At 49.2% G+C, this 21,169-nt stretch overlaps 2 protein-coding genes across 5 annotated transcripts in view; one reads left to right on the top strand and one right to left on the bottom strand.

The window, feature by feature from the left end:
• lmo3 (LIM domain only 3) overlaps nt 1-4,855 on the top strand; it is a 53,832-nt gene extending 48,977 nt beyond the window's left edge. For all 4 annotated transcript variants that reach the window (XM_077709307.1, XM_077709306.1, XM_077709309.1 and 1 more), the window contains 2 exons: nt 408-533; nt 3,749-4,855. In XM_077709307.1, the coding sequence (XP_077565433.1) occupies nt 408-533; nt 3,749-3,854 (232 nt within the window). In that variant the 3' untranslated portion in view covers nt 3,855-4,855. The remainder of the gene's footprint in view (nt 1-407; nt 534-3,748) is intronic.
• A 12,928-nt stretch (nt 4,856-17,783) lies between these two features.
• On the bottom strand, nt 17,784-21,128 carry dera (deoxyribose-phosphate aldolase (putative)). Its single transcript, XM_077709770.1, has 9 exons — nt 20,807-21,128; nt 20,244-20,341; nt 20,041-20,188; nt 19,869-19,964; nt 19,655-19,789; nt 19,454-19,582; nt 18,277-18,389; nt 18,045-18,194; nt 17,784-17,969 (listed from the first exon to the last, which is right to left on the bottom strand). The coding sequence occupies exons 1-9, from the start codon at nt 20,835-20,837 to the stop codon at nt 17,913-17,915; spliced, it is 957 nt and encodes a 318-aa protein (XP_077565896.1). The 5' UTR covers nt 20,838-21,128; the 3' UTR covers nt 17,784-17,912.
• Nucleotides 21,129-21,169: the final 41 nt, after the last annotated feature.

The following is a 21,169-nucleotide window of genomic DNA, read 5'->3' as shown; positions in this document are numbered from 1 at the left end:
CTCGCTGTGCTGTGTTGCTAACAGTGTCCGTGATTCCCTAATGAATACTCCCATTAAAGTCCCCGAAGCCGACCCGGGAATAATAGGCTCCTCCCCCCGGGGGCAGCACAAGCCATAGTACGCCCCTCTCTTGCATAACCCAGCTAGTTTACTGCGTTCTGGATGTTTAGGAGTATAGTTGCTTTATTTTTCCATATCTTCTTGATGCTGCAGTTGTTTTCGATCCAGCGGAACGGTGCCAAATCTCAAGGTTTTGGCCAGTTTTCCGTGGGATTGAGCCGGCTGACTTGGCTTTCCACTCTGATTCTTGGTCCCCAAATAGCTGCCACTATTGCCATACTTTGACCTTTTGTAAAGTGCTGGATACGCCATCACACGCCAATATGCTAACGTTCTCCACGTTACAGGTTGTTTGGCGTGACGGGGAACTGCGCGGCCTGCAGCAAGCTGATCCCGGCCTTCGAGATGGTCATGAGAGCCAAAGAGAACGTCTACCACCTGGACTGCTTCGCCTGCCAGCTCTGCAATCAGAGGTGAGCCATCCCACCGCCGTTTCCGCAACAAAAACCTCCACCGACTCTGTAGCTAACCGACTAGCGTTGCGTCGGCCTTGGCCAAGGTGAGGGCGAGCGCCTTCGGAGCAAATGGCGCATAGTGAAAATGGAGAGAGAGAGAGAGAGAGAGAGTTGGTTCCGCGCAATTAGCGTGGGGTTATTGTCTTGCCACTTGGGCGCGTGTCTTCTTTTCCTAATGGGAGAAGTCAGCTCATCTTCAGGCGGGCGGGCAGTCCAAGCTCGCTCTGCCGCTCGCATTAAAAGCCACTTAAGCGCGGGCAAATCGTTCTTTTTTCGTATTAAGGCGCCCGATCAACTGTTGAGTCAAATGGACGCTTCGGCGTAGCAGACAGCCAGCCACGCTTTCCGCTATGGTACCAGCTGGCTTTAATTGAAGCTGTTTGTCAGCTCTGACTTTTTGTTTTCCACTTTGTTACTCGCTTTTCTTGCACCTTATACAGACTATAGCGGCTAAGAGTTTTGCTTTTTTAATTGATCCCATTTCTGAAGCGACAATGCATTCTTCAATTCATTCCGTGAAGTACTTTTTAATTTGTTCCGTGAATGAAATTGCGCTCCAAAGTTTTTGCGCTGCCTTAATACGTCTTTATGGCGAGTAACGCTTAGGTTGAAAAAGCTTGACGTGTATAGATTGACCTTGGCTAAATTGCTCCGTAGGGATTTTCCCAAATGGCTCCATTACGGAGCACCTGAAAAAGCTTCTCCCACCATTTCTGGTCCTCTGTCCCCCTCTGCTTTTCCCTCGGCCTAAAACAAAGAGCCAGTACCCCCCATTGACCCGTCACCCCCTCCCCTCCCCACGACAGGCCCTTCAATAAAGCAATCTAATCCATCTAGCAAATGGCCCGGAGATTTTTTTTTTTTCCGCCCAAGCCGCCGCGAAAATGTGAAATCTGATAAACAGAGCGGGCGAGGGTCACGCCGCGTAATTATCCGTGGCTCCGGCGGGCCAATTGCCGTTTGAAGGTCGAATGGCTACAATCACGTGGGGACGTGAGTCCCGGCACCCCCGCGGCCCGCCATTTATCAACCTCCGTCTTCCGTTCAATTCAAAGTGCCCCAGAGAAGTCGGGCGCCGGTGATTATTCTGATTCCGTCACCGTAGAACTACTATCACAGCAGGCCCCGCCCGCCGGAGCCGTCGCCCAATTAGAGCGCCGGATCCGGCGACCGTGACCTTTGTTCTCTGCCGCCGTCGCCGTAAAATTGACGGCCGGCGACATATGAGGGGTGGGATCAATTTAGGCTCCCCGATTCCCGGTCACGTCAATCCTCCAACACGGCCACCTTCCCAAAGGCCCGGCCACTTATTCCGACGCTTCCCCCCCCCAAAAAAAAAGAGGTGTCGGGGAATAAGAACGGAGACGGGAGCTTCCGCTGGCTTGGCCGGCGGTTAGCCGCAAATCCGCCGAGAGGGACAGCTAATCGATGAGGCTGTCGTCCGGCCTCATCATCTGCCCGCTGCCGGCTGGCCCCATTTCGCCCCTGATGAGCTGGAGGCCACCACCGTCTGGGGAGTCGACTCGGAGGGAGGTTACGACGTGGCGGCCAGGCGGGACACTGTGGGGGGGGTCCTCCTCCTAGCGCCAATTGGTTGGGGCGCAGCAAAGCTGAGCCGCGGGAGCCTTGTATGTCACGAGTCAGCCTTGTTAGACAGGGCCCTCCCTAATAGGCAATAAGGGACACACTTGTCACTTTGTGTATGATTGGTGTGGAGAAGTGCCAGCGCCGGAGAAGAACAACACGCCCCCTACCCACAAAAAAAATCCCACAGTGGCTCAATGACGTTCTGTCAATTAGGATCACTGGCCGCCACGTGCGCTCCTCCATCAACTTGCTGAGGAATTTTTCACACTTTGACGGCACTTAAGCGACCCAAAACAAAGCCAACCCTTCAACTGTCCTTCCGTGCTACCACTAAGTATTTGTGACCCCCTTTATTTGAACCGTAGAGTCGCCCGCCACTTCTTTAGTCAACCCGTAGAAGCGCCATAGCGAGGCGAGCGCGCCCTAAGTATGCCCGTGCGACTCATTTTTTTCCCCCTCCTGCAACAAGAGGTCTCTAAAGACTCATTAGTCACACTCACCTCTCGCTAAAGAAAGAGAAAAGGGGAGAAAGAGACGGAGGAAAAGCGGCAGAGGACGAACGGCCAGGACCAAGTGCGCAGTCCTGTGACCGACGCAATTAATTGCCATAATGGTGTCGAGACTCCGCTAATGGGCCTCATTAGGAGGAAAAGAGCCATCATATAGAAAACATCTTCACCGGAATATCTGCCAAACTGTGGCTTATCGCCATTTCTAATTGGCTGTTATTTAGGCGCTTTCCCAGGGTTTTCCTCAGCGGAATGGTCGAGACGTCCTTTATTAGACACGCCTGTGATGGGCGGCGGCGCTGTAATATCCTCATCAAAATTGCCGCAGCCATGTCACGTATGCTGTTGACATTTCACCGAGCAGAAACAATTTGTCCGTGTGAAATAGGGGGAGAGAGGAAACCCGGCTCGGGAAAAGGTGAACCTAGAAATGGGGGGGGGGGGGGGGGGGCGCCGGCAATTGGACTGGAGGGCAAAAAAAAAAAATGACTTGACGGAAGGTCGTTACGGGAGTGGACAGAAGAAGAAGAAAAAATCCACGGTTTGGAGGCGGCAATATGTCCAAATTTGACCTCCGGCGTGTTTGCCCGCTCATGGGCGATAATTGGACGCCGCAAATAGCAGCGTTTATGTCATGCTAATGCACTTTGGAGGCAGCCAATCCCCTCTTAGCTCTTTTCTTAAAGGGAACTCGTAGGAGGGAAGCAAGCCCCTCATTAGCATTCTGGGAAAGCAGTCAAAACATTATTTTTCTTATATATTAGTTGGCTTTATAGCCTCTTTTCCAGAAGGATCATTTCCTACTTTAGCAATGGCTCGAGAGAAAAAATCCTTAGTCTTTTTGCCTTTTTTTCCCAGAATGCAGCGCTCTCACCTTTTAGGATCCCTTGTTAATTGGTCCCACAGGTAGCCAACAAATCCCGCTCGATAAACCGCGGCTAGGAATTCTGGCTTCTGCGTCAAATTGGATGGACGGAAGGGAGGGAGGGAGGGAGGGAGGGTTAAAGCGGCCTCGCCATCTTTCTCATTTTGCTCCAATTTTGTACCGTGAGGTTTTAACCGTGTCTTGTCGTTTAGGTTTTGCGTGGGAGACAAGTTCTTCCTGAAGAACAACATGATCCTGTGCCAGACGGACTACGAGGAGGGCCTGATGAAAGAGGGCTACGCTCCCCAGGTCCGCTGACCCCCGTCCAAGGAAGAACGGGGAGAAGAGACGGACACGGAGAAAAAGCACCACGACTCGTTCCTTTTCTTTTACCCGACGTGTACATAATGAGGCCTTTTTTTGGGCCTTCTCAGCTTGTACAGAAAGAATAGCCATAGCAGACAAAGACAGACTGCGGCGCACTTGAATACGTTTGCTTGCTTTGTGAGCGCCTACAAACAAACGTGGGCCAAACAATACGAAAAGCAAAAGTGGAGTTGTGGACGGAGCCGTGGTTTTGTCCGTGGAAGCCCCAAAGACTGCGTACGCCGCCGCCGCCGCCGTCCCACCACAACACAACACAGAGGTATTGTCAATCAGTCTATCTTTGGGATAAACACCTTTTTACTGAATGTTGTCAAATGTCAAGAAAGAAGAGGAAAATAATCATCTTTTAATAGCACCTCAGTCTTGTTTTCATGACAGAATTTCTCAAGTCTGAACATGTGTTCAAATCCCGCCTTCCACAGAAAAAAAGGTCCGTAGTATTTACGGGAATACTTTGGAATAAGAATGATATCTACAGATCAGACAAATTCAGATGGATTTGGAAGTAAAAATCTTGTAAGGTAGCATCACATTTGGTTGGTTCCATCCCACCTTTGTCACTTTTTCCACTTTTCTTGTTTAAATGGATTCAACATTGAAAGACTTTTGTGTATTTATTTATTTATTTGTTCCGCAGCTCTTGTCCCGAATTTTCCACGGGATACACCAACGCTGGCCACTCATCATTTTCAGCGTAAACAAAGTGTTGCGCTTTCATCCATTCATTCTTCACTTGTAATTCTTCTCTGTAAAACGTGGCTGTACATAAAGAAAAAAAGAAGACTATTTCCTTTTGCTTGCCTATTGTACAATTCTTTCTTTCAATGTGTCATCCAGCATGAAATGTTTATTTTTCAGGACAACGCTTGTAAATACTCTAATTGTAATAATTTCAAGCACAAATGTAATACAGTTTTATTGTGTTACACAGAGTGGAGTGTCTGTTTTTTTTTTGTCGTTTTTATGAAGGGAATGTTGTTCTGCGTTTTAGCCGTGAATTTAGCATTTTTGCACTTTGTCATTTGGTGTTTTATGCAGGCGCCAAGGTGAAATCTTTAGCTCAAGGGCAAAGCATTAGATGCAAACCAGCCACCGGGGGAGGAGAGAGGGGGAAAAAGGGAAAAGCCACTTCTTCCATTACCCTAACCAACGGAGCATGTTGCAGCTTATGATATATAACTGATTTCAACTTGCAATCATTTCTTCCATTTGTCTGATGCTTGGGGCTGCTTTCGAAAAAAAATATATATGGAATGGAATCCCATTTTACTTTTGGAAAAGACAACACAATGACAAAAGATGCTTGGTCACCAAAGTCGAAGCTCAAATGCCCTTTCCTTTTTTTGTCTTATTCCAGGTTTTGACCATTGTGAGCATCTTCCGTCGCGGCTTGAAATGCGGCTTTCCAGCAAATGTAAGTTTATGAGTCAAGCAAAGCAGTTTACTTGTTGGCAAGCCAATATCTAATAATAATACTAATGTGCTTCCTTTTGCTTTGCCTCAAGCAGCCTTCAAACGGAGCTTCAGTTGATCCCGGAAAGCGGCAGAAAACGGCGGCTTATTTCCACTAATGACCTGGATTTCAATTTGCAATGTTGAGGTAAAACATTTGGATTCAACTTCTATTGCGCTAATTAGCCAGGTGCTGCCAAAAGTGCGTGTCGTTTGGGTGAAAGGCGCGCTCTCGCTTCCATCACATGACATTACGCGGGATCCTATCCAGCTAGCCCAATTAAGCTAATTGAATTTCCTTATCCAGAGAAAAGAAAGAATTAAAGTCCTTGATGAGGCTCAAGCTGTTGCAAAGTCCTTGACTAGATGAAAACACTCACTAGCAACGGATGGGAGATTACTACACCCGTGCCAAATTAAAAGAAGGAGGATTCACGCTAATGGACGACATGTGTCTTGGGTGATTTTGTGCAAGGGCCCCCCCCCCCCAAATCCAAGCGCCGTGTTGTCTTGGCTGACAACCATGATGCACGGCCGGCCACGCCGTTTGACGTGGCGGCCGACGAGCACTTGGTGTGCAAAGTACACCCTGGCTCTCTTTGTCAGCCTCCGGCGGGATAAATAGAAAAGGCTAAGCGTGTTGTTTTGCCACGCAAATTGATTTATGTCCTCACCTTTTTACGTGCGGGGAATCGCTAGCGCCGGCCGGGGACAACGACAAATGGAATGGCCTAAAACCCTGCTAACTCAAAAGTAAATCGTAGGCGGCGGCAGATTTGCTTTTCAAAATCTGTCCAAATGTAGGACAGAAAATTCCAGTCCAAGTGACTTTATTCTCGCAAGCTTTCAAGGGGTACAAAATCGAATTCCTGTGATATTTTTGTATTCGGACTTGTTGAAACTGCTAAAAAAGGACAACAGCACCGTAGATCAGGGAAGCTAGGGCTCCCGAGCCACAGCTGGCTCTTTTGATGAATCCAAAAAGCTCTGAGCTAAAATATGATAAGAGAGTGAAATTCTAGGGTATGGTTCTCAAGAATAACATTTGAAAATAGCAATTGTTTATGGATCTCTCTCTTTTTCTCCAAAAGGTTCTTTTAAAAGACCCCTGCCACAGAAGACCAATCTTTTCAGCACGTGGACCAGGGTGTCTTCAACGTGGAGTCGTTTTCAGTGGCAAATCAGGTGAATGTATTTATTGTGAAGATGCCATCTTTTGACCCGTGTTGTACCTTCGACCTAGAGATAAATAAGGGAAAGAAAATAACACACCCCCTTCCCCTCCAAACAATGAGAAAAGTCAAGAAGGCGGCGTCCAAAAAAAAAAAAGACAAAAGTCTCCCACATCCGAATCCCCCGGTCATTAAAAGCGCTGAGGAGAAAAAAAGTATTAGCTGCCAGGCCGCGTATCGTTAGCGTCTTCATCCCCGTGTTAGCGCTGACCCCGACCGGAGTTAGCCGAGTTAGCCGAGTTAGCGGCGCTCTCCTTTCTTTGCCAAACGGCTCCAGGGGCAAAAATAATGATCTTGACAGACATGCCAATGCTATGTGGACCAGATAAGGCGGCTTTAATGACTCCTTATCCTTTGGCCCTTTTCCACGAGACGCCCGCCCCGACAAATAAATTCCACTCCTTTGCCTCATTAGCGCTTTATTGCCACCATCCCAGCCGGATATTGTCTTTTTACCGTCCTCCCGTCCGAGTGGAAGGAAGGCCCCGACCCATCGGGCGGGCTCTCCCAGCAATTAGTCGGCCCCGCCTAAGAATACACGGGGTCCATCCGTGTTGACTGCGGATTTGAAAGAATGTTGGACACGCTCAAGTGACTTGATCCTCTCGGGCCATATTTGTGTTTCATCTATTGTTTGAATTTGTGTCGTGCAATAACTTTGGGGATTAGCGAAGGGAAGGGCAATTCAAAGCTTTAATAGGGAGTCACAACCTATCGATAAATGCAGAGACGCAATTAGCAGCTCATTGATTGGGTCGATGTCCCGTCGCAAGTTTGACCCGCTCAACTGATCTTTTTGGCCCCAACAGTTAAGGATCCTGACCAGCAGGGGGAGCGTGCCAAGAAAGTCAATGCCACACTACAATATTATTTGGAAGAAGTCTGTTTTGTTAGTCTCGGGGTTAGCTTGTCTTCTGGCCACGGCGGCGGCGGCGGCGATCCATGGCTCCCGCCGCTCTTGTTTATCAAGCGGCGTTTCCGTATGACCTCATCTCGGGCAAATTGGAAAGATGATTGTCATCCGCGGGTGGCATCCAAGCGGCCTTATTCGCCGCCAGCGGCGTAACCTTCAGAAAAGCTTTCAGGGCCAACAAGAAGACGCTGCGGCCCGATTATTGAAAAGGCAATTTTCCTCAACTCGCCTGTTTGTTTAGTCTTCTTCTTTGTGGCCAAAGAGACTCCAAAGGCCCTTCTGGCTCTCTCCAATCTGGCCGGGGGGGTTGGGGGGGGGGGGGGAATCAAATGGGAATTTGCTAGATTGGCATTAGGACCTGAGTGATAGGTAGCAGAGGAGATCATCAATTGGCTCATTTTCTTCAATCAGAGGCACAACGCTGGAAGGATTTCAAGCGCTCACTATTATTGTCTTGTGACAGGGGCAAGGTCAAAGAGGTCGCTTGGTGGCGTGTTGAGCGGAAAATGTCCTGATCATTTTGCTCTGACTCTTTTCAGATTAGACATTTTTTGACTAATAATGAAACAATTATTTGTGTCCGACTCCCCCATCGGCCAGCGCAAACAAACCCGTGAAGAGCAAGCGACAGTAAGCCAGCAGAATGGCCATTTCTATACATCAAACTAAGTAATAACGTGATTAAAATTCCCATCTCCCACTGTGAAATTAAAGTGGCCACGCGCTGGAAAAGCACCTGAGCTAAGAAAATCAATGGCTAACCCCAGATATGGCACTGCAGAAAATGTAAATAAGTGGAAAGTGTCCGCCTTTTGAGCACGGCTAAGACGACGTGGCGCTATTCTGCCGCGGTCAATGTCCCCGTTTGCCGTTCGTAGTGACCTAAAAACCAGAAAACGCAAAGCCAATTTGCCAGGGACAATCTTGCCGGCAAAAGGGCTACGTTAGCAAAATGCGGCGTGGCGTTTACATCCCCGCCGGCCCTCGCTACCGACTGCGGGTTATTGAGGACGCTAACGCTAACGATGGGGTCGGCTCAATAAGGACGCCGGGCCTCCTTTGTCCTAATGGGGACTCGGGAGACTCTTAACTGCCAATCTAAGGGATCTCCACGTCATTACTGACTGTTCTCTGTCCCGTTACAGGACACCACGCTCTTGATTGGCCGCCAAATGATGGCTGAGGGAAGGCGGGACAAAAAGCCGCTGCTTCTGACTGGAAAGAAAAGGTAAGCCGTATTTTTGATCCTTCCATCTTGTCTTTTGCGGTGGGTTTGTTTGGCGAGGTAGCTAGCCGGTCATTCCGCATCCGCAAAGTCACCCGAGAATTTCTCTTGGCTGCCGCCTCCGCCGCTGAACCCTCGACCAAACCGGCGAAGAAGGCGCCCACGTAGCCCGTCTCCAATTGGCTCTGGGTGGAATATGTGGGCAGAGAAGAAGGAAGGAAAGAAGGAAGGGGAAGAGAGAAAGAGCCAGAAAAGGAGCCAAAGAGCAGCAGGACTCGTCGTCTTTCTTTTGCTCTCTTTGAAGACGGAACGGGGCGCTTGAGCCGCGGGATCCTCTGGGGAGCGGCTAGGCTAAAGCCACGGCCGCGGGCTCTACCCCGGGGCCAAAGCTAGCGGGGCCACGGGGACTTTACCTGGGACCCGCCCGCGGGGACCACAAAGAAACCAAATGAATAATGCATTTGGCGCCGGGGGGGACGCCGCTTAACCGTCGGCCAATGGCGCGGGGAGGAGCGCCTATACACTCTGTGCATTTTAACAATGCGCGTGACTGATGGCGTGGAACCAGTGAGGCGAGTGAAGCGGACAAACGGCCCCCAGAGTCAACGTTACCAACGGAAATCTTTCCTTTAGAGGCGCCCAACGACAAACGGGGGTATTACCCGTCTGGTCGTGGGCTTGGCCGTGAGAGAGCGGGTTTAATTCCTCCAGAACGCACCCCAGTGAAACAGATCCAAGACCGTGGGCAGAAAGAAACATCCCAACGTCGTTTAGCATGGTCACATTTCCGGCCTTTCTTTCTTGGACAAGCGCCGTCTCTCGCCTTCACGTGGAGACCTTTTTTTTTCTTTTCTTTTTTTGAAGGGCAAACACACATTCCCGGGAGCAATTTGGGAGCTGTCAGATGATAAGGTGGCTTTTATTTAGCTAATAAAAAGCCCCCCCCGAATGATCTATTATTAACACGGCTACTTAAAATGGCCACGTTGGTATGTGCGCTTTCACAAAATGGAGCCGGATGATTAGCAGTTAATTAGCCACCCTGCAGGTTATCGATTATTCTGCCGCAGAACTCATTAAATGGCAAAATGTGTCTGAATGGAAGGCTGGCTATTTACTTTATGATGCACTGACAACAATTTCACCGGATTTCCAGCAAAAAACGTTGATGTGGTCACCCTTGCTCAATGGCTGTCCGGATCAAATCCTACGGAATACGTTCGTGTGTTTTCAGAGTCTGCGCTAAATTTTTCCCATCTTTCATTTGCAGCATTTGGTGTCCAATGAGTTCCTTTCCCCATTGGTGGAGGAGATTGGTCTCCCGCCCGCTCGGGCCCGACAAGCATAAATGATGTTAATAGATTGGATTAAAAATCGCTTGAGTCCAATAGGTTTCACTACTTTGAAACGTCAAGATGATCTAGTGGCCGTACCTGCAGAGAATTTGGACGCTTAACTTAGAGCACTAAAATATTAAAAGAAGAAATTGTGGGCCTCGCCGAGGCCCGATGAAAAATGAACGGCTGGAATTTGCTCACATTTTATTCATTGCTCAAACGGCGGAATACGCTCCTCCATTACGGCCGGCTAGAACAAAAAAAAAGACAATATTTGAATGGGCGCATGCTATGGTTTTTCTGTTTGGCTATCTTAAACGAAAATTGTCAATGAAAATTGTGCCTTTTGTGTGGCCCATTTTCAGGAGGTGCCAGATGACGGCAAGACCAGAAAAGAGCGCCGCCCTGCTGATGAGCCAAAGAACCGGCCGGGAAAATACTACGCAGAGGCGGCTTTTCAATGACTGCGCTCAAGAGGTAAAATCAATAACACTTAAATTGCTTATGGTAATCACTTGCACTGCAATCACTGGGATCAGCATAAGCAATCTGCTGACCCCAGCCACGTAGCCACGGCACCCCCACGCTCGCCCGCTAATTGAAACGTGCCGAGTTGAGTCCGCTAGCCCAGATTAAAGCGGCTTTTTTTATTTGTTTGCCTGACCTTTTTGGCCTTTTTGATATTTTTCCTATTAAGAGGAAAGTAGCACTTTGGAAAATGCAAATTCCGCCCGACTTTTGCTCACAAATGAAGGAAAAGATCAAATCAACCGGTCGGCCGTCGACGTTTCAATCATTTCCGCGCCGCTAATTCTTATTAATTATCCCCCCCAAAAAAGCCTCCGTGATCTTGGTTGACCTCAAAAAAAGCAAAGGCAAATATCTAACAGCCGTAATGGTAGCCAATTGATTCCCATTTGCGTAAATTGTCCCCGCTAGCTTTTCCTGGCATCTGCGGGACCTTCAGGTGCTGCCGTAAGATATAAATATGGGCTCCATCTCGCCGTGAAGCCTCACTTTGAAGTCGGCGCTAATTAAGCAAGCGTGCGCTTAAAAAGCCCAAAAGAAGAGACACGAGGCGCCCGCCTGGATGACACTTAATCAAGCGCGCGCGCGCGCACACACGCCCAAAAAAAGAGACATTGTCAAGCGACACCTTCAAGTGCTCAACGTCTAATCAGGCTGTCATACATGAAATATGAAATATGGAATCCACCACGCAAACGGGATCAAAAGGAGATGCGTGCGTGGGCAAAATCGGCCTAATTAGCCCATTTATAACGCAAGTCTTGGTGTAAATGTTCCTCCCAGACTGTACATTGGCTCGTGCTTGTCAAAAGTATTCCTCAAACCGACCCCCGGAAAAAAATGTCCAACTTTCATGGAGTTTTTGACTGGCATGCACATTTACAAACCCCATATAAATGCCACACCAAAAAGTGCAATCATTTCGCTTACCGCGTCATTGTTTTCCTTCATGTAAAAAAATGAGCAGACATTTCGTATGTTTTAAATCACGGGTGTCAAAGTGGCGGCCCGGGGGCCAAATCTGGCCCGCCGCATCGTTTTGTGCGGCCCGAGAAAGTCCATTTCTGTTTTAGGATCAAATTAAAATGAAGAATATAGGTAGAGTATATTACATTTCCTGATCTCAATCATTGTCATTTTTTTATCTTTTTTTTTCAGTTTTTAGTTCAAAAATCCTTTTGTAAAATCACACCATGCGGACAAACAGCCTTGATGGTAAATTCATGGCGCCCAGCCATGGCTTTGGGTGATCCCGATTGACGGCGGTCACCTTGACGTGCGGCCAAAGGCATTCATCATATCAACGGCTGACTCGTTCTATCAAAACAAGTCGGCTACGCTAGCACGCCGGCTAAAAAGCATTCAAGGACGGACGGGGCGGGCTTAAACGCCGTCCACCAAAGCCAAACGCGGAGCCAAAGAGAGGAATGTTCCTCCACGGTGGCGGCGGCGTCCACTTCATTACTGAAGCCCGGGAATTTTTAAGAGCCGCTGCACCTGCACCGTAAACGATTGCTAATGAGGAAGCAACCCCCCTTGACTTTTAAAATGCTTCCCCCTGGTGGCGAGGAGAGACGCTGGGTGACCGCAACCACGCATAGTTTGAAACTTGACGTCGGTTGGGGGGTTTTGTTAAGCCGTAGTGGATTGCCAATTCTTCTTGTCATGAAGGTGGACTCTAATGGCGGCTTAGAAATGAATAGTGATCTGTAAAAATAGTCCGTTCCACTTAATGGGAGTCTTGGAAGTGGTTCATCAGTCTGGAGGATGACTAATAGTAGACCACGTTAAGCCACTGACCGTCAGGACCACTGTTAGATTTAATGTATCACCCATCCATCATCTCCGTTCTTAATGAACAGCATTAATATTGAGTGTAAGAAAGAAAACTTTACCCATTTTTTTTTTGAAGGACTAGCATGCAAACAAGAGTCAGGAAATGGAGCGCCTTTCTCGCCACTCTGCTTTTCCAAGCAGCATTAAATGACAATTGATCGCTCTCAAGCTCCCCCCGCGGTTGTAAAGTGGAATTTACTTTGGGCTCAGAGTGGTAAATACCAATCACCGCTGGTAAATGTGCATTTCTTGCGCTAGGAAAGAAAGGATTGCCAGAAGAAAAAAAAACCGTTGAAAGGGTGCTAGCAATGTTTGAATACCTTCTGCCACCAGTGCAATACTTGACTCTGTAACCCTTGACTTTGCATTTGATTTGATCTTGATAGACAGAAACCTGTTTCAATCAAAAATGCTCTTGTTTTTCTTCTTTTTTTAGCTACTGGGAGTGGCCCCAACCTGAAGAATTCAGCTCACAGGCTAACAGGTAAAATTCTTCTTGGTTATTGACTTCAATTGTATTGCAGCCGACATTTTGGGATCAAAGCAGCTTCTGCTTACCATAAGAACTTCACATTTGGGTTGGAAAAGCAGCACGTCCCCTGCCCAAAACTGTAGAAGGCCAAAACCGCCAAAGAGGAGTTATACTCCATTCTCCGTTCCTCTTTTTGGCGGCGGCGTGTAAAAGGTCCCCCCCGCCATTTCCCACCAGGAGTGCTAATGGCTAAAAGCCGCATTGATTCCCGGCAGTAATTGGGATGCGAGGCGCGGCGCGTTTGCCATCGATTGGTGGCGGTGGGCAGGTTATGCCGCCCACCCACGCTGTAGGACAACAATGACTAAATAACAGGCCGGCCAATGATCTTAATGCCACAAGCCAAGCAAAGTTATCGATTTCATTACAGAATGCCTCCGACCCACGCCGGCGGGCGGGGGGGGCGCATACATTTTTTTCCATCCATCCCGAGCCAGCGACGCATTACTTTCGGGGACCGTCGCGTCAACGCTGGACGGGGGCGGGACATACATTTGCTAGACTCTAATCAGGGTTGGGAAGGTCACCCCGACTGATAAGTGCAAGTGTTTTGTCCGCCACCCGTGGGTTAAACCATAAACTACGGCCTGATCAAGTCGTCCCATCGGCTTTTCATTTGACCGCGTCGGCGCGCGGGTAACCGTAGGGCGGCCAGAATATCGCCAATGCCGGAAAAGGATCTAATGAGGATGGTTGGGTGACTTGTTGTCTTCTCCAAATCAGTCATAAATGGCAGCCATTAAGTTAAGCCCAAAATAAAGTAGCTTGAATATGTGACCCGCCTACTAAAGTGAGTTTAGCACCCCCACTCCAGCCAGATGAGGGTCGGCGGCGCCTCATTATGGCGCTATTTGAACAAAGCCTCCCCTTTCTTTCCTCGCGGCCCGCAGAGAGATATCAATCTTTTCCGTGCGGGATAATTAGCCAGATAATTTTATCCGTAATGATACTTGTCATTCAGGGGTGGGGGTGAATTTAAAAAAAATCATCTGGTTTTCAGCCCAGATTTATGCGGGAAGAAAAGACTTGAAGTCAAGTCTGGGAAAGTTTGAAGTCCATAAATCGTGGTCATGTGAGCAGAGGGTCCCTTTTGCCATTTTGTCATTTTGTAGCTGGCCTCAGGTGTTGCAGGCTTGTTTCCATTTGAAATAAAGCTGCCTATGAATGATTGATCAGTGATCATAAAGATTGGAGACTCAACCAAAATTCACTCAAAGGCTCCACGACAGAATCACAAGTAGTTACGAGATCAAGACGCCACGCTAACGTCATTCTTTGTCATTTTCTCAGGTGGAAAAAAAGACGGAACGCCAAGGGTCGTTGCATGGACCCCTGCGGAACGCCACCGCTGCCTTAAATGGAGACTTGGTTACCCACAAAGAATTGCCAGGTAGGTGATTTCCTTCCAATTTTTAGCGCCAACCCTTCCAAATCCCCCCCGATTGGCGACCGGTGTTTACGTGAAGTTTGGTGGCGTGATGACATTTAGCTCCCGTCATTGAACTTGACATTTAATTTGGCGTTGGCACGCACACTTGTAAATACGCATCATCCGCCAATGGAGGAAACGTGTGTGGGGGGGGGGGGGGGGGGCGTCCACGACAGGCCTTTTAACAAAACACACTACTTGATCATGGCGCGGCGCCCCGAGAGAGAGTGGCGACGCCCCCGCCATGGAGAAAGCACGCGCTTTGATCTGCTTTTGAAATTCTTCACGCTTGTCTCCGCATTTTTTTTTTGTCGTAAAAAAAGGATACTTAAATTATTTCTGAGATGCTGTTATGAGTGGCAAAGGTAGTGAAAGAGAGAGAAAGGGAAAGAAAGGCCTCGAGTGGCTAACGGCAGATAAAAGATGGGAGGAAGAAAAAGAAATACACATAAAAAGGCAGTTAGAATATTTAGCATAAGCAGTGACACGCATTTCTTGAAGGAATACACATCTCGTAGCTTCTTTTTTTAAAAAATTAACGCAGCCGTCGTATCCGGCGACAAAGGCGAGCGAGAGAGGGAAGGAACAATGACTTTTGTCAAAGTTTGACAATGACAGAATTAGAGCTCGCCTCGGCGTCAAGCACCCCCCGCGAGATCCTCGCCGCTCGCAACTGCAAAAACTTTACTTTTCTCTGTCATTTGAAATCACGCTCATTTGCATTTTGCCAAAAGAAAGGCGCCTGAAAAAGAAAAACCTTTATAAAAACAGATGTAGTCATTTCGAGGGTGGTCGACCAGCTAGCGTCAAAGTTTAGACGAATGATAGTATAGTGCGTTAGTTGAAATTCTTTCCAAAAGTGCACCTTGTGCAATGAAAGGCATGGCTAACCTTAAGCGCTCTCTGGTTTTGTGGGGAAGCATTCATAATTGCTGGGCTGGACAAACTTTTTTGTTTGCTTTTTTTAATAGAAATGGATTCCATACGGATGGCCAGGTTGCCTTTTTAATGCTTTTTGCAAAGAGGGAGACTTTTGTGACTCCACTTGTTTATCACTCGGGGCCCCTTTTAAAGGGAAATGACTTGAAATAACCCCCCCCCCCTCACTTTGATTGGATTTCACTTTAAAGTCCATTGGCTCGCAATCTTACACAATCCTTTCTTGTTTGTCAATTTCAGTGTCAAGCGTCTTGCTGGCGTTCCAAGGTCACAGCTTCTGAGGGTGACGGAGTCGAGCCGGTGAGCAAAACTTTCCTATGCTAGGCTAAAGGCAAAAGTAGATTGAGAATTGTTGTGGAAAGAAGGAAATCCCACGGCTTGCCGAGCACAAATACCATTTCAAAAGGCAAATGAAGGGAAAATCAATCAAGGCGGATTTCCACCCGAGCGAGCCAGTGTGAAAAAGCCGGCACGCCGTTTCACATGCCGCCCAACCCCGCGTCGACCTCCGTGCCGCGGCGGCGAAGGGCGGCGGCGAAGGGCCGATCGATGGACAGGACGGAGGCCACCGGGGTATTGATTGATTCATCAAAGCTAATGTTCTTTTGATCGGCCTATCAACTGCCGCCGGCCAACTAAAACGCCGTCTTTTATTTACTGGGATCTGGTCCCGCTCCGGCACCATTTTCTGCCACGAAAAAAAATGCCAACCCGAGTGGCGAAAGGTCAAAGGTCAGACCCAAGCAAGGCGTAACATTTTGGGCCAAAGCCGAGCTGAACGGAACGTCCTTCCGCCCCGCCCACCACAATCCGGAGATCCAGAAGTTGGACAAGTCAGGCTGGATCACAAGAGCGCAGAACTTTTCCACTTTGTGCTCTTCCTACAAGGGTGGTCCTCCGACACCCCCCTCCGGCCTCGGCACCTGGCTTCTTTCATGGCGCGCGTGGCTACATCATCCAAAATAGATGAGGCGGCCTGCCCGGCCAGCCCGGAGCGCCGGACGGACCTTTGCAAAGGCCCCCCCCCCACGAACCAGCCAGTAGAACTTTAAAGAGGCCGGAATCGATAGCGCACTCTGCAAAAGTCCAAGCCATTGCGCAAGCAAGCGTGTCCCGGAGGGGGGGTAAACATGGCGGAATAAATCAACTTTTCCTTTTTTTCTTTCGAGGCGGGAATTTCAGGACTCCTGTCAAGTTTGTAACATACTTTTCCTTCTTTTTCTTTGTGCTTTTCAGCTACAAGGCCACACGACCTCCTCTACGCGGCGTTCCCGGAGCCTTTGAAAACCTCATCAGTGTCACCAGAGGATGGGAAATGACGGCGATGGACTTTTATGGGCGCCAACGAGCCCAAGCTCAGACAGGTGAGGCGTCCGTCCGGCCGGCCGGCCGGGTTTGATCTGGCAAACATGTATTCCTTCTCTTCTGCTGCCACGGGGGAGAGCATCCACCTCCCCTTCCCTCCCCTCTCCTCCCCTCCCCTCTCGGCAAGGTCGGCGCTCAAAGGCAAGGTAGCATCATGGGAAATGAGCGCGTGCCGTCCTCCGCCCTCCGACTTCAGAAGGACCGGGTCCAATCCCCGTCGGGATCGGCCTGGGCTTCCAAAGACCTGCTTTAATTGTACCAATAATAACGTTGCGGTCTGAGCTGTTGCCTTTATGTTGTCACTTTAAAGGGCCGCTAGAAATGGCCACGTGTGGCGGGATGTCCACCAGTGGGTGCTTTTGGGCCACCAAAACATCGGCCAACTGGACTTTATTTAGGCCTCGATGGCCCGGGGGAATCAATCAATCAAGCGGCTTATGAAGTGACCGATGGTCGGGACGATCTGCTGCGTGCCTTTATGCAAGCGGCGTTCATCCATCAAGAATCGCCGTCCGTTCGTTTGCTAGCTCGCTCCATCATCATTGCGCTATTTTGGCTTTTATCTGTAAGCGGTGGAGGTGGTGGTGGAGGAAGGGAAAAACAATTTCAAAGTTGTCAGCTTGCATCATTTCATTCCATCATTTCATTCATTCATTCACTCCCAATTCATCTGGCGGCGCCGCCTGGACAAAATGGAGGGAAAATGCTGAAAGTTGTGGAAATGTCCACCCCTTTAGCCATTTTTTCTTTTTTAATCACTGATGGAGTTAAGCTTGGCGTTTCCTTCACGTGACACGGCCTTTTCCCTCCTTGAGCAGAATCCAAAAAGGCTCCCCAGAGTTTATACCCCCATCAAATCCCACCCTTTCTTGCTCCCGTAATGAACTCCCTCTTTTTTTTCCCTTCAAGGTCAACTCGACGGATATGAGAACTGACTTGAAAAGAGAGAGTTGCGGCTTTCCAAACCATTCGGCAACGCCGTCTTCTCCACAGACTCCGCCCCTCGCCATCCCAAAGGAAGAAAGGAGAGGCCTGCGTCGGAAAGGTAAGAAGACTCCAGAGTTCCAAAGACTTCTGCATTTGGGCTTCGGCTTTATTTGTTTTCATGCATTTCGGCCTTAGCTCTAAAATATCATCTATCAAATGGCGTTGGAATGAATCCTAGGACTTTTGAGGCTAGTTCACGTCGCCACAACTTCACTCAGGCCATGGGGAGCTGGTGATAGGCCGCGTACTGTCCCGTCACGTGATGATAAATCTGGAAAGGCCACAAAGACGAGCATTATTATGGGGGGAGGACAAGGCCAAGGTGAAGGCCTTTTCCTAGACTCACCTGTCGTTCGATATCGGCCAATAGGCTGCTGGCTCCGAAACGGAAGAGGTGGGGTTGGAGCCAATCGTGGCCCAGTTCTTCTTTCACCAACGCCAGCCACACCAGAGACTCTTTAGCCGTCCGGATGCCCCCCGCCGGCTTGAAGCCCACCTGAGGACACCACAAAGGGAGCGTCTAGACCGCCGTTTAGACGGACGGCAGGCGGGCGGGCGGGCGGCGGGCGTTTATTTACCTTGTGACCCGTACGCAAGTAGTAGTCACGGATGGCCCGGGCCATCACCACGGCCACGGGGTAGGTGGCGTTGACAGATTCCTTTCCCGTGGACGTCTTGATGAAGTCGGAGCCTGCATGGCGGGCGGGAGGAGACACACAACCGATGAACGGGAGAAAATCCCGACCAATACTGGGCTTTGGCGTTAAAAATAGAAGACGAAGAGGGCCTTCTTTTAATAGATGATCCACAAACTACGGGAGTGATGATCAGGCCTTCAGTCTCCCCCGCCGTATAATGACGCTTCATTACGGAGAAGAACAAGATGAACATTTTCCACTTCATTAAAGACCTGCGACACGCATTTTTTTTCAAGGCAGGTGGTTTTTTTTTTTTTTTTTTCCAAGCCACCGCCCTCCCTCCTTTTCCCCCAAAGTGGCATCATCCTCATGATTCGTCGTGGGGTGTCTTAATTACCAGATAATGGATAACGGTTATTAAATACGGGTGGCGCTAATGCGGCTCCATTCATTTGCGCGAGCAAGAAGGAGAGAAACGTTTGCCGGCGTCAGAGATGAACGGGCCAAATTCAACATTCCATTTCAGGAATCTCATATGCAATTCATAGGAACCAGAGGAGATTAAGAAGGAAGTGTATTTTCATCAGGCACTCCATCGGGCCGTGGCCATCCGTTATTGTTATTGACGCCCACTTTGTAGATCATTCATACTCAAATACTCTCGTTTTTTTTCACCAGGGACCAACAACAAGTGACCAAAACCAACAAAGGAACAAGAAAGTCCTTCAAAATCCATCGGAGACCATCCACAATTGACAAGAAACCGTAAGTACCCTCAAATATAAAATGACACACAAAAAATGGGCCTTCAATGGCAGCCAATGAGTTCACCAGGCAACCTTCAAAATGCCCCAAAACTAAAAGGTCACCTGGAAAGGCCACCACATCAGGAGGAACTGACAAAGAAGCATCCCTCAAAATCGATAGGAAACTGTCCAGAATTTTCCAAAAGTGAGCTGTAAGTAGCCTAAAATGACAAGGAAACTGACACAAAATGGACTCCTTGACAAGGATAGAGGTGGATGCTCATATCGACGGCCAGTAAGCCAACTCAATAAATGGACTAAGACCGAGTTGGACACCCCCCACCTTAAGCCAAAGAGGGAATGAAACTGACCGGCCATCATGGCCACCAAACTGGCCTTGTAGACATTGGTGAAGGTGCCCAGCTCGCCCACGGCCAGGATGGTCTTCAGGTGGGCGTCGCCGCAGGCCTGGCGGAATTGACGGATTTCCTGGTACATGGCTGTGGAAGGAAGGAAAAAATGAGGAAATAAATATGGGACGGCTTTCGGTGAGTCTCGGACGACGTGTCCACCTTCCCACTGTCCCGTCAGGGCCAACGTCCTGTTGATGACCACGTCGATCTCGGCGGCGCCGTCCTCCACGGCCGCCCGCACCTCCGCCAGCCGGCTCTCCAGCGGGCACTGACCGGCCGGGAAACCCGTGGCCACTGACAAAAAAGTCCAAGAACGGAAACCCCGTTTCAGATAAAGGGAAGACTGGTTTCACGTTTCCGATGACTGACTGACCCGACGCCACCGGAAGATTGGAGTTGGCGGCTCGAAGGGATTTGACGGCGTCGCTCACGCGGGACGGGTACACGCAAACGGCGCCGGTCCTCAGCCCTTTTGGGAAGAAAAGGGCATTTTCATTCCAGTCTTTGTCTCCCCTTGCTGCTTAAGAAGACAATTCAATTCCAACCTTTGTCGTGCATGTCCATCTCCCGGAGGAGCTCACGCTGGACGGGCTGCGTGGCCTTCGCGCACAGCCGGTGGACGTTGGACGCCGTGTCGTCTCCGGCCAGGGTGGTCAGGTCCACGCAGGTGACGGCCTTCAGCAGCCAGGCGGCCTGCGAGAGGGCCAGGCTGACGCTCCGACGACAACGGACGGCGCCAAGGTCTTACCTGCCACTGTTTGGAGGGCGTCTTCAGCCCTTGGATGGACTGAGCTCTCCTCAACACTCCTTGCGTGTTCACTCTGGCTTTGGAAACCCACTCCAGATCTGACGGGGACACGGGAAAGAAAGTCTTTGGGTGTCAAACTCCATTTTGTTGAGCGACAGGCCACACTAGAGCTCAGATGGGCAGCTACAGCTCAGAATCCAAATGAAAGAGGAGCATCCACAGCCAATTTGTGTCAATCGGACCTCCGTCCTGGTCGCCGAGTCCATTTGACGTGGCTTCCTCGTCACTTTAGGCTACTTACAGCTCACTTTAAGTCAATATTGGATCATTTTCTGTTGATTTTGAATGACTTTCTGGTTCCTTTGTCAGTTCTTGCTGGTTTTTGACCATTTTCAGGTAAGGAATGAGTTCCAAAAAACGTTTGTTTGTCAATGGCAGACCAAGTCAATGAGGGATCATGGGTCTTTAAGAACATGATCACGAGACATCTTTTTTTTTTTTCAATCCCATCCCTGCCCTTTGAAAACAAGATATTTGTGTAGATTTTTTGGGTGGTAACTTACCGAGCTGGATCCCCGGATTTCTCGCAGACATGATGACAAATTGTATTTTGAAGCCTTGATCTTGTTGTTAAGCGGCACACTGCAGCCGTCGCGCCGCGGCATTCATTTCCTGCCCCCGAGTCCAAAGACCACAGGAAAATGAATGTATTATTCACAATAAAACGTGAAGGTTTTAATGGCCATGATTAGCTTGACATTGAAAATGTTGCGAGAAAACGTCCGACAAAGCGCGTCTTGATCTAGAAATGCCGTCCGTACGTGTACAAAAGGGAGACCCTTTTCCGGGAAAAACAAAACAAGTCCAACGTGCTTTCTTGCAATAACAATGTATGGCCACGGGGAGGCGCTGTATATCACAAAATC

This window comes from Stigmatopora nigra, chromosome 23, assembly GCF_051989575.1.
Source record: "Stigmatopora nigra isolate UIUO_SnigA chromosome 23, RoL_Snig_1.1, whole genome shotgun sequence".
Lineage (NCBI taxonomy): Eukaryota > Metazoa > Chordata > Actinopteri > Syngnathiformes > Syngnathidae > Stigmatopora > Stigmatopora nigra.
The sequence above is the reverse complement of the archived record's forward strand: the minus strand, read 5'-3'. Positions and strand labels throughout refer to the sequence as shown.